Raw genomic sequence first — 14,306 nt, 5'->3', positions numbered from 1 at the left:
TTTAGAGGACCTTATTTTAGAGTCAAGTCAAAAGTTTTCGTACACAAGATTGAGAAGGATAGGTTTAAAGCATTGCTAGTAGAAAAGTAAGCCTTTAACTTTGATGTCTTATGGGTAAAAAGTAAGAATGTAGGCGTAGACAAAGGAAGCAAGAGATTCATCAAGATTGTAGATGACATTGACATCATATCTTGGTGGGATTTTCTTTTGCATAATTTGTATATAATCTTCGGTGAGTCTCTTTTCAAACAAACAATTGGGATCCCTATGGGTGTCAATTGTGTTGTTTTTCTTGATAATTTCCAACTTCATACTTATGACTTTGATTTTATGGAGCGTCTTGTCCTTGCTAACACTTACCCAATATTCTTGCACAAGTTGTGCAACGTACGACGCTTCGGAGATGATCTTTTTGTTCTTGTTCTTTCTTTTCAAGATTTTATGTATTTGAATTCGAGTTTTGTAGGTAGAGGAATTTATCATAAGGAGTTTTGTGTGAACTTAACTACTGTACCACAAATAATGATTGTTGTGCTTTTTCAGACCGTAAGATTTTTTCAGATTCCCTTGGGATTGGAAGTAGATATTTATGATAAACGTTTTGAATTGGAATACGTTCATCTAAATATTATTTGTATGCTTCACATTTCTTCGAACATTTCGCTTTTAGCTACATACGGTGTCATTTGCTCTCAACTATCTAGATTTTCTCGTCTGTGTTTTATTATATTTGCTTTTGTTGGTCAATCGAGCTATCCTATAACTCCTTGAGTAAGGATACTCACTCAAAAGAATCATGAAAAACATTCGTTCATTGTTGCATCATAGTAAGTTTATTTTCAATGTTTCTTCTTTTGAAATGTTTAAGATAATTAGTAGTAAACTCATTAAAAGTGGGGAGCTTAAAAGTCCACTTATTGACTTAATAGAACACTATTTTGATGCTTTGATCTCTAGCTCTTTTAGTAGGTTTGGTTTAGCTTGACAAATGCTAGCCTTTATCATGGTTGAGTATGCCCATCACCTTCGGAGGGTGAGAAATTCAGCACATTGGCTCTATAGAGTACATTCAAAGCATGAATAACCTCTATACAAACCTGCATGTCGTAGCTATTGTCCAAGTTATTCATGATAAAGGTGATAATCTAATTCTTCTTGTTCAGACAAGTGGCAAAGTTAAGGTCACATATTGTCAATTTTAAATCTTTGTACTTCTTTGGTTATTTTCTGTCTCCTCTTCATAGGTTTGAAGTAGTATTCATTTCTAGTATTGAAGCTAACCTCAGGACCTAAGAATTTGTTTCTTTAGAAGTTGTGTGGAATCTGATTCCTAGGATAAAGTCTTTGAGATGTCTTATCCTTTTTAGTTTAAAGTTGAGTACTCGTTCTCAGTTTTAGCCAGGTAAGTTGCTTAAACTTATTTTGCATATACCTTTTTGAAAAACATAAATAATGATTTGTTTTATCTAGTTTTGCTTAGTAGAAAATATAGTGATTTAGTTTTTTTTGGGTTTTCTTGTGTCCCTTGCTTTTGAAGTTTCATGAATGTATTATCCCCTTTTATAATTCGTGAGTTCAAACTATTTTGAACTTATGAACGTATATTTAAATGTTGTAGTCCTAGTTGTATGGTGTTGTATTTGAGCGTCTATGGAGGAGCAGAAGTGCATGAAAGCAAGTTTGAGGGAAAATGTACCCCTATTTTGTTTGTTTTGCTGGCAAAAACATTTTCGTAGAAGTTGGCTCTTATTCTCCTACAAATAGTATTGACAACCGAGTGCAAGCAACTCCCAAATCCACTATCTTTTGTTGCAATGTGGTTTGCCTATGCAATTTAGTTGTGGTCAATACTTGGGGCAGCACGATAGTGGGTTCCTTCTTATTGAAAATCAGCAAAGCCAAATGTGGGATGGTGTTAATTGCGGGTGTATAAGAATAACTGCAATGCCTGTGTAGGTTTGCTTGTGATAGGCTGGTTTAGGTATTGCTGGAAGTTATGGAGTCTATTAAAGAGGTGGTCAAGATGGATTGTGACTTTTAGAGATGAAAACTTAATGTTGGTATGTTTTTTCACGCATAATGCTTGGTTAAATGAATATAAAGATCGTATGCAGATTGAAAAACCTTCCATAGCCTTTATCTCATTGAGATGGCATAAGGTGTTAGTTACCAAGTGACAAGTAAAGGGGCATTGTTGCCTTGCATGCAAAAGCTGTTTTTTAAAGGTAAGCTTTGGTTGGTGGAATGTTTGCACGCTTGACTAGTTGAGGTAATTTCAACACAACCATCCCGTAGCCCTCCTTGTATAGGACGGTGGGTGCCCTACAGAGTAACACAAACAATGATCAACTGCCCCCAAACTCCAATGCCTCCTATGCAATGGAAGAGATGTTCGGAGCAAAAATGGACAAAACTTGAGATGAGTTGAGTGTTATTCTTCCATAATGATTGATGGTGAGGTAATAGAGCCGAATTGATATACTACAAGTAGTCTTGGATCTCAAATAACCTACGACACAACAACAATTGGATAAGCTTTGCATCAACCTGGCCTTTGATAGAAAGAAACATGTGAGAGCCACTTATGTGGGGGTAGATACAAGTAGCACGGGTGAAGAAAACGGTGAGGAACTTGTCTCGATCAAGCCCTTTTCCAATGGGTCCTTGACTTGCCTCATGATTTCTGGCCTATTAACTTTGTATAAGGGATTGTTTGGATACTATGCACCTCTTCCATTGTAGCCATATCCATCCCAACATTGGCAATTTTGCTCATGCTTTGTTTGGTGTGTGCTACGCATACGCGTGCGCACACATTTTTTAATAAAGAGGCGTTGTATTGTTTATGGCTAGTCTTAAAATGAGGAAAACTCATGAGATTGAAGGTACAAAAATTAAAGACAATCAAAGTAAACCTCATACCTTAGAGGTCATCTAGGTCAAATTGAAGGAAATATATAATCTTGAAGTATCCAAAGCAATCTTGTGCAATCACTTGATAAAACATGTGATGATTGTGAGATCTCTAAACTGTTTAAAACATCCACAATCTAACCAGAGAAGAGAAAGATATGTATTGTGATAAAGATGCAAAGATCACCACACAACCAAAAATATGCTTCTGGAAAACTCCATTGAGACGAGTGCAAAGACTCACGAAATTCTTGATCCAAGCCTTGGATAAGTCTACAAAGCCAAAGGCAATGGAGGACAACCTCAAGTGTAATTGAGCACCGAACATAGCAAGACTTGCAATTCTTCAAGCATGAAGAATGTTGGCAATAGGCAAAAGACCAAAAGACAGGATGAAAAAGACTCTTAGAAAAAAAAAGGAGCGTATTTTGTTAAAAGGCTGAGACAGCATATGGCCACCAAGGTTTGTCTAATGCATAGTCATAATGTACAACAATGTCGATGTGAATTTATGTACATTTGATTAGCAACAACGGTAAATATAAAAATACCATGAAACTTCCAAGCTCACAACCTATTTTGGAGGAATTGGAAAAAAAAGGAACCAACATATCAGATTTATATACCAAAGTTGTGTGTAATGCATACCCAAACTGAATTTTGTAACTAGTAAAAGTGAGGTTTTTACATCAATACATTTCCAAGTCTCAACAAATTACCTTGTTCATTCCAAGCATGCCAAAGTAGACATCTTGTGATTAGATGCAAACCTGCAACCCTCAAGTCAAAAAATTGTATAGACTTTTTAAGCTTCATGACCGCATGTTCAGCACGAGATTTTGAGTATTTTAGAGAGTAATTTATGAAAAAATAAATATATACTAGATTTTCCTTCCAATGAGAAGGAAAAGTTTGTCCTTTTAATAGCATTATTCCTTGCCTTTGCCTGATACTCTAAATGAACGCCTAATTCTTCAAAGCTTTTTATATGCAAGCACATAAAAAGGGCCATTTCTAGCACTTGCTAAAAAGATATAAAAACCAAACCTAAAACTCTTTTTTCATAATCATGTTGTGTATGCTGTGCATAATTGCTCGTGGTGCTATTTTCTTTAGGATCTTGGTGCGCATATTGTGGTGTCAACTAATTTCTGGCCAAGTTTTATCGCTTTTATAGCCTATTTAGGGATTTTGATACTTCACGTATGATGAGACAAAACACCTCAAAAGAATAAACAGCAAAAGAGACATAGTGAGCTTCCTCAAAAGCAACCCCACATGAGAAACTCTTATGCCTTGCCTCAACTCTCACCACTCATAGAATCTCATCAACCTATCACACCATCCATATCCACCAACATGGTCCATATTTGCCACAAATCTTAGCAAAAAAAATTAACCTGCATTATAGCTTGCAAAATGGAAGTCTTGAAGCATTGTAATCGATGGTTACAATAGGCATGTTCTCAAAATGAAAACTTCAAACTTTGCATAGACAAAATGTTCTATTAAGTTTTTAGTTTGTTGATGTCTAGAAACGAATTTTGAGTTTACTGAAAAGATTCTTTGGATTTTCTAAACTTTATGACCATCTCAAGGAAAGTCTCAAATGTTTATTCTGAAATTTAATAGGCATCTAGGGGTGACATACATAGTGACAAATCTAGAAGTCACAAAAACTTCCCCCTCTTTAGGGATGCTTTAAGACATTAGCACATGGAATAAGGAATGAGTAATAAATTCATATTCACAAACATACTCCTCACAGGCACATGCACCAAGTGGGAAGATGAGAGGTATAGGCCATAGCCTATCCCCAACAACCCTCCCCTTAGGAATACTTTTGGACTCTTTATCACATGGAATAGGCAATATGTAAGGAATTCATATCATCATACATACTTCTCATGGGCACATGCACCAAGTGGGAGCTTAGAAGCATAGGCAATAGCCCGCACAACCATATTTCATCATCAAACAGCCTCATCAGATCAATTATATGGAGTATGTGCACCGTCGGCCTCGCAATACAAAGAGCACAAAGGCAACCATATTTCTCATACGATTGATTCTCCGAAACAACTTATGTTATGTCTCAGCCATTATGATGGGCACCTGAGCTATCTCCCACCAATTGTGAACATAGCCCACTTTCATGCGCACTGCCACCAGATAGAGAAGTAATACTTTTACAACTTTGCCTAGACAAATATTGAAGATTGAGAAATACCACGAACACAAGCAAACTTGGTGGCAAAAAGGGGCTACACAACCAAAAGGCCAAGCCTAAGGACTCAATGAATTGAGTCACATATATCTAAGATTAATTGCCCACACACAACTGTGTTTATGATAATGCACAATTCTTCATGCATTGAATTTCAACCTATATATATCCCACTACCAAGGTTGAAATTCAATTGACAAAGCTCCAAAGATGCAACAAGTGGTGGTAGTGCAGACTTAGCGATACTTCTGATATCCACTGGCACTCTTCCAAGGAGTGACATCAATAAACAATGGCCATTAACATAACCTGACATCCTCCCAAAGGGAAGATAATGTACAACCATTGGCCCTGTTATTCTGAACACAAAGTTGAACACCATTAGGCTTAGCAGCATGCAACCTTCATTCATACACAAACTATACGACCATAAACCCCCCTTGAGCAATTTTCAGTGTAAATACAAGATCTCTTGAGAGTTATGAGAGCACTCCAAAGACTTTGTATGGTGGCTACAAAATCAAGTCAGCATTGTATACAGGTCTCTCTATCGATGTACTTCTGCCCAAGATCAAAGAATGGAAAAAGCTCAAATATATTCTCTGCTCTCAAGGAGGATGCTGCATGTCTTCACAACTTCTGGAGCTTGTCGCACTCACTCCAATATGTGTGCAAAATGCAACTTTCTAGGAGACAATGACCATGTACATACTATATTGACTACAGCTTTTTGTTTATATCAATGAGGCAGTGTCAGAGGTATGTTGGATGTGTCAGTGTCCGTGCTTCAAAATCGTAACTTCACAGAAACTTACTCAATCTGTTTACAATCGCTGGTGACACATCATAGTTCCTCCTCCAGTCTTCCAAAGCTTTTGCTCGCTCTCTCCAGCCATTCAACCCATGATCCCTCCTCAAACAGAACAAAATGTACCTGCACCAGTTTTCAACTCAAAATGTCACTGCAGAAAAATATTTTGTTCACTGCAGAAAAATTCAAGAATAACTAAGGAAACTCTCGCTTACTACGCAAATGACTACATTCTACCCCTATTTTGGAAAAGTGCTGCCTTAACGATAAGAGCCAAACAAAAAAAGCCTACAAGACCAGGCTAGAACCCTCGACTCATAAAAAAACACATTAAACATCGCCCCTATTAATGTGCCTGACACCAGTATTCGCCGAAAACCTGAAAGCTCAGCTCTTGCATCTTTTTGTTACAAGACTATTCCCTTGCGGAAAACATCCCTTTATAGAGGATTCAATCAGGAAACGGAAAGTGTAGGCAGAAGGTGCTCATGTTAGGCCAGAAAAAGCTTTTTGTCATTGGAAGGGCTCATTTAATAAAACTTCTTTAGAACAAGGACGAACTGGTTCACATTTGATCATCCAGAAGGGGTTGCAACCAAAATGGTTGAAAGGACCAGAAGCTTACTTCAAAAATTAACACTGATTATACTAATAGCAAGGCAGTTTGTACTTGCTAGTTGGAATTGAAGGATCTAAAAAGGCTATGTAGGCCCTAAAAGAATTTCTAATCTACTTAAAATGAACATGAAAGTGACACGTGCTCTCAGATTATAGGATTTCTAGTCATTCACAAGTTGACCTAAAAATGTGCTCTCAAATCTCCAAATTGTAAGTCAAGTCCCCCAGACGCTGCACTGGTTGTGGTCATGCATTTGTGCACACCATCCTCCAAGGGAAAAAAATAGCCTCCCTCTGCGGTGACAGTGTGTGCGCAATCAAAAGACATCAAAGATAGCTCTGTTATCTATAGTGTTATAGCACACCTCCTTCATGCCAGATGAATATTTACTGACAGTATCCAAGGCAATTTCTGCTGCCTTGTCATATGGGTACCTGTGAAAAAAGGACATACAACCAGCTCAGAGGACCTATTGCGACCCTGATAAGAACAAAATTTATTAGATGCAGAAGAGCTCCTTACCCATAGATACCACAGGAAATAGCTGGAAAAGCAAGATATTTTACACCACTTTTTTCTGCAAGGACAAGAGAACTCCTGCAAAAACCACTCCAAAAGGAATGAAGGTTACAACCAAACTAATTATTAATGCAATAATATAAACGTCAATGATCAGAGTCTAACTTGTAAGAACTTTCAAGCAAAGGTCCAGATTTCTCATCATTGTCGTACACTGGCCCAACAGTATGGATGATCTTTGAAACAGGCAACCTAAATCCCCTTCAAAATTAAAGACACAGAAGTATCATCGCCTGCATGTCATTGTCCGGACACTCCACTCTCAGGAAAAAGTTCTTACTTTGTGATAACCGCATCTCCTGTCCGGCACCGAATGTTCTTTCCTACCAAAGGTAGCTCCAAACATGCATCATACAAAGCAGATCCTGCTGCCCGATGTATTGCTGCCAGAAAAAAAACATAGATTTATTCATACAATAAAATTATAATAGGTTAATTTCTTCCTAAGGAAACAGCCACAAAGAGACGCAACATTTTACCTACAGGTTCTAGGTACAAACTTCGTATGTGATGAATGAATTGTGTTTGACATTTGTCAAGTAGCAGCTACAGATCAGCCGTTAGGCAAGAGAACTATGATTGGAGCCAAGGCACGTCATAGGAGAGGAAAACTAGTCCAGGAATCTGTCTAAATGGGTGTTCAATGTCCATCGCTTGGAGCAGATGCAGACGCAAATCTCTTCCCGAAGACACCCTATTGCTTGTCAGAGGACCCATGCTACTTCTCCGCCATCTTCTTTTGAAGCTTCAATGGTCGACCAAAAAGAACCACTTAAACCAAAAAAATTCCAACCAAAATTTTCTCACCCAAAGCATGGTTTCTCAGAGACAACTGGACACAAAATACCTTCGTGCGAGCAGCAAAAGTCTCAGCATGAATATTCTTGGAGATGTTACAATTCGAAGCAACCTACTTATTATTGGAATCGTCAGCAACAGAAGCAATAACATGAAGCTTCCAAAGGATCTCATTTTAAAAAGAAATCAACGATATCAAGATGGGCTTACTTAGTGGCACATATATCCAACCCTAGTCGAGTACTCGATCAAGAATGCCACGACATTGGACAAGTTTCCCCTCGCAAGCCATGCCCTACATTTAAATCTTTCTTGTCTGATGGTGGTAAAGTTCAAGATTTATTGATCCTTTCCTTGTGCAAGAGGATTCTTCATAGGTCTAAGAGGCAACAACTCCCTCAACCTCTCCTTCTCAATTGGACGCCTTAATACCCGCTGAGAAAGCTGAAGATTCAAAAGATTCTGGTTCTTGTGTGACAAGCAACAGGCACATAACCCTTTCTTCGGCTGTGATCCAAGCAGGAAAATTCGCCTTGTCACCGCCCTTGCAGAATAAAGTCTTTCTCTCTGAACAGATACCAAATGCAATGGTGAATGATAATTTTTCAAACTTGAAGATACCAATCCTCACCTTCAGCAGTGCAAAGGATAAGTCAGACTCTTGTAGAACGACTTTAGTCGCTGCAATTGAATCTTTGGACACAACTTGTTCTATTGATAAACCTTTACAGATGGATATACCTCCAAACACTACTCTGTTTCAGTCTAGGACATCCCTTCAGGAGGATTTTACTGTGCTTAATAAACCAATGGAATATCTTACAGATTTCCAACAGTGGTCATCATTCAACAGAAAACTCAAGTCAGTTTACCAATAATTTCACTCAAAGCAGATAAAGATTCAATCTTTCATTGGATAAAGCTCGAAGTTACAAATAACTTTGACAAAGGCACTAATCAAGTTGTAGATATCATCAGTTTTCAATTTGGTAAAATCGTTATGGTTAATGATAGTGCCATGACATGGGACTTAACAGTTATAGCTTTGGATGCAGAAGCAAGCAAAAATATATTTTTCTTCTCCCGGAGTTTCTACAACTACCTTGGGTTTTATTTTAAATGGGAGGGAATGTCACGATTGTGACTTATTCTTTGTCTTGGTATTACCTTCTTGCTTGATTCTTTTTTGTAGATACGAAGACGCACCAGATCTGAGATCCCCGATTCTCCAAAGGATGAGTCCCTTCGCCCAAGAGTCACACCTGTTCGGCGAATAGCTGTGCCTCTTCAGCGAATGGCTGCACCTTTACGGCGAAGGGTCACGACTCTACAGAAGAAGGACACGACTATTGGTCTAGAGTCATGTCTCTTGACCTATGGTCATTTCTTTTCATCGTGTCTCTTCACTTTCTATATAAGAATGCCCTTGTAACACAAAGCATTCAATCAATCAATTAAACACAGAGTCTTCTAAGTCTTATCTCTAAGTCAAGTTTAAGTTTCTTGAGTCTTAATCATGAATTTAGTAACTAGAATCCTTACAGCACCTATCCCTAGGAGAAACCACGACCGATTGGACGAATCCAGAGAGATGCCTGAACTCTGACACCCCCTCTCAACTCCTAGAAAAGAAGTCGGACCAGGGAGCTAGAGTGAGCAATCTGCAACTCGAAAGGGGGTTTTGAACTTTTGTGGACGAGGATATCTGCTACAGAACTCTGAGGTGGAATAGTACAGGGCCAATATAGCATCCAACCACTACCCTCCAAAGACGTTCGGGAAGTATAAAGTTGTCCGTTCAAAGTAAATCCAACTCTATTAAGAATCTCATCAAGCCAACCGACTCACAAGTCGCACAACCAACATCTGCTGCTACTAACCGCTCTAAGAGTATGCATCAACTGACAGTAAGCGCATAAACTAAGGGTATCCGGATCACTTCCTAACTCTGAAGTGCCCCACCCTTGATAAAAGAGTGGGAAATCTGTACCTCCGATCATATACCACATGCCAAAACTCCAAGCTGCTACAAAAGTCAAAGGAAAAGGGACAACCGAGGCTACTACGGAAGTATATGTCCGATGATGAAGAACCAAAGAACTACACCAACCACCATAGAGAATGATGAACTGAAAACTGTATCTGAAGGAACTTCATCGGAACTGAGAGTTAAACTGTAACTCCTTTGCATCTGTCTAGAACACCACTTGAGAGAAGATCACCCCACTCTCAAGGTGAATCGGGAAGAAACATCCAGCAGAAACGGACACACATCAAATTTGAAACTGTAACAGGCTTGGATATTCCAAGCGAGAAATCAATAGCAACACACGAACAGAAACTTGAAAATCACTGAACTTTGAGAGAGAGAGAGAGAGAGAGAGAGAGAGAGAGAGAGAGAGAGACAGAGAGAGAGAGAGAGAGAGTTGACACGGCCAAGTATAGTTCCGTGCCCAGATGTATTGGCCCCATAGTCTTGCGTCCCTTTCGGCATTTCTTTAGCATTAATCATTGCAAAGAACAACTCCCGAGAAACCTCTGCTCTCAGACTCTGCGTCCACTTGCTCTGCAGAGTGAGGCTCCAAGGGCTCTTTTAGTTTTACAAGGGATGCCTCAAAAGCACAGCCCCAAAAGCAATCACTTCAAAATCATCTTGGACCAAAAATCTAGCGCCAAAAAAGCTGGCAAGGCAAATCACCGTAATCCGTACAGGTGCCACGCCAACAGTCATCGCGATTTGGCGGCTGTCCGTACAGCTCTGCTACGCTAGCACCCTTATGCAATTAAAAGTCTCGTTTGTCCCTTGGGCCCCGTCGGATGGGGTACCATAAGTTGGTACAGCTTATAGGCTTTAAAAATCTTTATTTTAGGCCCCTCGAAAGGGTTCTGCAAGTTGGTAAAACATCATCTGTATCTTTCTCTAGGGGTTGGACCTCCCTCTATAACTTTGTGACTTCACTCCCTCTTGAAAGAATTGTAATCGCCCTCGATTACGTCTGCAAAATCAGACACAAGCTACAAACTAGTTTAGTAGACGCTGACTCTAAGTACTGACTCACTAGACAACACAAATCCAGCACTTGCACAAAGACGAGTCACTGAACATTCAAATCACATCACAGAAAGTCCATCGAGATATTGGACCGTGATCTATCGGCAACATGTTTAGCAATCACATCTAAATCTATCCCATATCTTAGTGATGTCCGGATTGACTAATTCTTATTGTTGTCATGCCCATCGCATCTGGATCCTCAAGACCGAAATGCTGCAATCATTTCGTCTTTCAACATGCACTCAATCGACTCACATGAGAGTGTGTCACAAATCGATGACTCTGGCATGACCACCCGCGGACAGAAAATGATGACGTAGTAGTGTTGTACGGACAAGCTGACGTGGACAGCTGTACAGATTTTCTGGAATTTGCGTTGACATGTTGACGTGGCAGACAATACGGATTTTCGCGTTTTGCGATGCTAGCTGCTGATGTGGTAGGCTGTACGGATTTTCGCTAATCGCATTGATTGCTTTTTGGACAAGATTCTTTTAACTACTTTTGGGGCTCTCCTTTTGGCATCCCTTAAAAACTTTATAAGAGCCCCTAGGGCCTCACTCTGCAAGGCATCTGGACACAGAGTTTGAGAGCAGAGGTCCCTCGGGAGTTGTACATTGCAATGATTAATGAAAAAGAAATACTGAAAGGGGCGCCACACTTTGGGGCCAATACCTTTGGGCACGGCACTACGCCGGACTGTGTCGACTCTCTCTCTCTCTCTCCTTCTATTAAAGTTCAGTGATTATGAAGTTTCTGTTTGTGTGTTGCTATTGATTTCTCGCTTGGAGTGTTTAAGTCTGTTACAGTGGTATCAGAGCACAAAAAGACTCTTCTTCTACAGAGGATCCGATCCTTTTGCAACGCACACATTTTTTTCTGTGAAAGAATCTTTGTGTCCCGATCCCGGACTTATTAGCAACTCCCACCCTTCGTACATCGCGCATCGGGTGCGCTCCTGTCTTCATCGCTGCATAAGCCATAAAGAATTCCAGATTACTCATGGGTTCTGTCACAAGACGGGCACCACGTGCCAACAAAAAAGAACAGACTGAACAAACTTTTAGCACTTCAATAACAACTGAACTAAAAGGGAGAGACGACACGCGACACAGAGTGGCGGAATTCCACCCCAGAGAGTACTGGCCCCAAACCTTAGCGCCCCTTTCGGTATTTCTTTATATTACTTGAACTTGGTACAATGCCGATACTCGCGCTCTACACCTTCTTACTGAAGAGTGCCAGAGATTGAGCCCTCTGCACTTATTTAAAGGCCCTTGGCCTATGAAAAGCAATTTACATGAAAAGCCTTCAAACTACAAAGAATCTAGTCCAAAAGCAGATGCCCAAAAGCAGCCAGTACGATTTATGAAAATCCGTACAACTCCCACGTCAACAAGGCAAATCGCGAAATTCTGTACAAGTTGCCACATCAGCAACGCAAATCGCGGAAATCCGTACAGGCTGCCAAGTCAGCATGTCAGCACAATTTGCCATCGTCCGTACTACTTTATTTTAATGTCTTTGGGTTACTTGGGCCCTATCTGATGGGGTCCCATAAGTTGGCGAGAACTTCTCTTTAAAAATAGTCCACTCGGCAAGACTTTGCAAGTCGGTAAAACTTCTTTTGTTGCTTTTGCTTCTTCACTTAGGGTTCAGGCCCCTCGGCCGGGATCTGCAAGTCGGCTCCGTTCTTCAGTGGCTTGACACGTCAACAAGTTGTGACATCCCCCCTTCTTGAAAGAAAGTAATTGTCCGCGATTACAGCATATCTGCAAAACAACTCAAGTTAGCTCAAAAATTTTGGAGTGACATTCAGAGGGAAAATCAATTTTCTCAATTTTTTTGTTAAGGAGTTGGCTTCTCCTTTCGTCCAGATCAGAACTCTTGATATTCTAGTGTAGTAAAATTAGCCATCACACCCAGACCGCACTGATCTTCCACCGGTGTCTTGATGCACTAAAATTACATACCCAAGCAATCTCATCCAATTAGGAATATTCACTGGTTGGCACATCACAATGCAACACAAATGCTCACATATGCATGTTACAAGACATAGAAACATAAAGTCACCGATGAAATCACCCCCCCCCCCCCCCAAATAACCATCCAAGTCCGAGCCATGAGCTGTTCAACGACTCCCTCATCACTCCTCACGCAAATAACCTAAAAAGGTTCGGGCCATGAGATATAGTGGCCTTTTACAACCAAACTCCCCCCAGATCGCAGCCTGCATCGTTTGGAGGTGCTGAGAGTAACCACTGCTCAGACTTCTTAATACTTCCCCCGTAAATAACCACAAGGATCCCGGCCATGAGTAAAAACAACATTTTTCAAACATTCAATACTCCCCCCGCAAATAACCACAAGGATCCGGGCCATGAATATGAATGAGCAAGCATTCTCAAACATCATTTGTTACTACTCTACCCGGGAGTAAAATCACCAATCATTGAAACCAATATTAAAACCAGAGTCAAACATTTCAAATCAGCACCAAGACAGGCTCAAAACCGATACCATCTATTTTAAACAAATTCCAAACAGGATCACCAAACAAGTTCTCAAACAAATTTCAAACTTAAAATGCAATCTCAAGTCGACTGACTTTCCATCCTGAAACCTGCACCAAAAATTAGGGTTAGGTTCCTTTCATAAGGTCGTAGCCGACCGCAACATGATCCACAAACTCTTAAATAATCGAAACAAGCCTTGACAAGCAATGTTCTTGTGGCGTGATGGTAGTCCCAAGGCCTGGCAATCACATTGGACCTCCAAGGTTTAGCTCGAAAAGAGACACCTACTGAGAGATGTCGAGAAATTTCAAGTTATAATCTGCTAGGGTTTCCATGGCAAGCATTTTAGGATATCAAAAGTTGCACTCCAAAGGAAGAAGTCAGAAACCATATAACTTCGGGCAAAATTTTTCTTGAAAGCTTGCCATGTCCTTGGAGTGTGCGGCTTGGTAGCTATATACATAAACATTTGCATGACACTGCATCTGAGAAAAACAACAGCTCGAAAAACAAATCTTGGATCCTTCTCTTGCAAGTGATCTTTTTGGCTTATGCCTTGCAAGACGTGAGCGGTGAAGATGGGAGCGCGCCCAATGCGCGATGAAGTAAGGGAGTGGCTAGTAAGTCCAAGGTCGAGACCCGAAGATACTTCAAATAAGATTCAAGTAGTCTTCGGTTTGCTCTGTCTGCTCTTTGTAGGACCGGTATGCTTTCAGATAAGCACACGCCTGATGCTCTCACACCACTGTCCAATAGAAAAGAACACATTGAACAGACTTTTAGCA

At 40.2% G+C, this 14,306-nt stretch overlaps 1 protein-coding gene across 1 annotated transcript in view; it reads right to left on the bottom strand.

Annotated features, from left to right (window-relative positions):
- Window positions 1–5,564: 5,564 nt before the first annotated feature.
- Window positions 5,565–14,306, bottom strand: part of LOC147441892 (uncharacterized) — a 76,258-nt gene continuing 67,516 nt past the window's right edge. Inside the window, exons 5-9 of the mRNA XM_086528289.1 lie at window positions 7,430–7,532; window positions 7,255–7,350; window positions 7,093–7,167; window positions 6,935–7,004; window positions 5,565–6,074 (exon numbers count right to left, since the gene is read on the bottom strand). Of these exons, the coding sequence (XP_086384415.1) occupies window positions 5,985–6,074; window positions 6,935–7,004; window positions 7,093–7,167; window positions 7,255–7,350; window positions 7,430–7,532 (434 nt within the window). The 3' untranslated portion in view covers window positions 5,565–5,984. The remainder of the gene's footprint in view (window positions 6,075–6,934; window positions 7,005–7,092; window positions 7,168–7,254; window positions 7,351–7,429; window positions 7,533–14,306) is intronic.

The sequence above is a fragment of the Adiantum capillus-veneris genome, chromosome 14 (assembly GCF_014529385.1).
Source record: "Adiantum capillus-veneris isolate H3 chromosome 14, ASM1452938v2, whole genome shotgun sequence".
In the NCBI taxonomy this organism is placed as follows: Eukaryota; Viridiplantae; Streptophyta; class Polypodiopsida; order Polypodiales; family Pteridaceae; genus Adiantum; species Adiantum capillus-veneris.
Note: the sequence above shows the minus strand (reverse complement) of the source record. Positions and strands in the feature narration are given on the sequence as shown.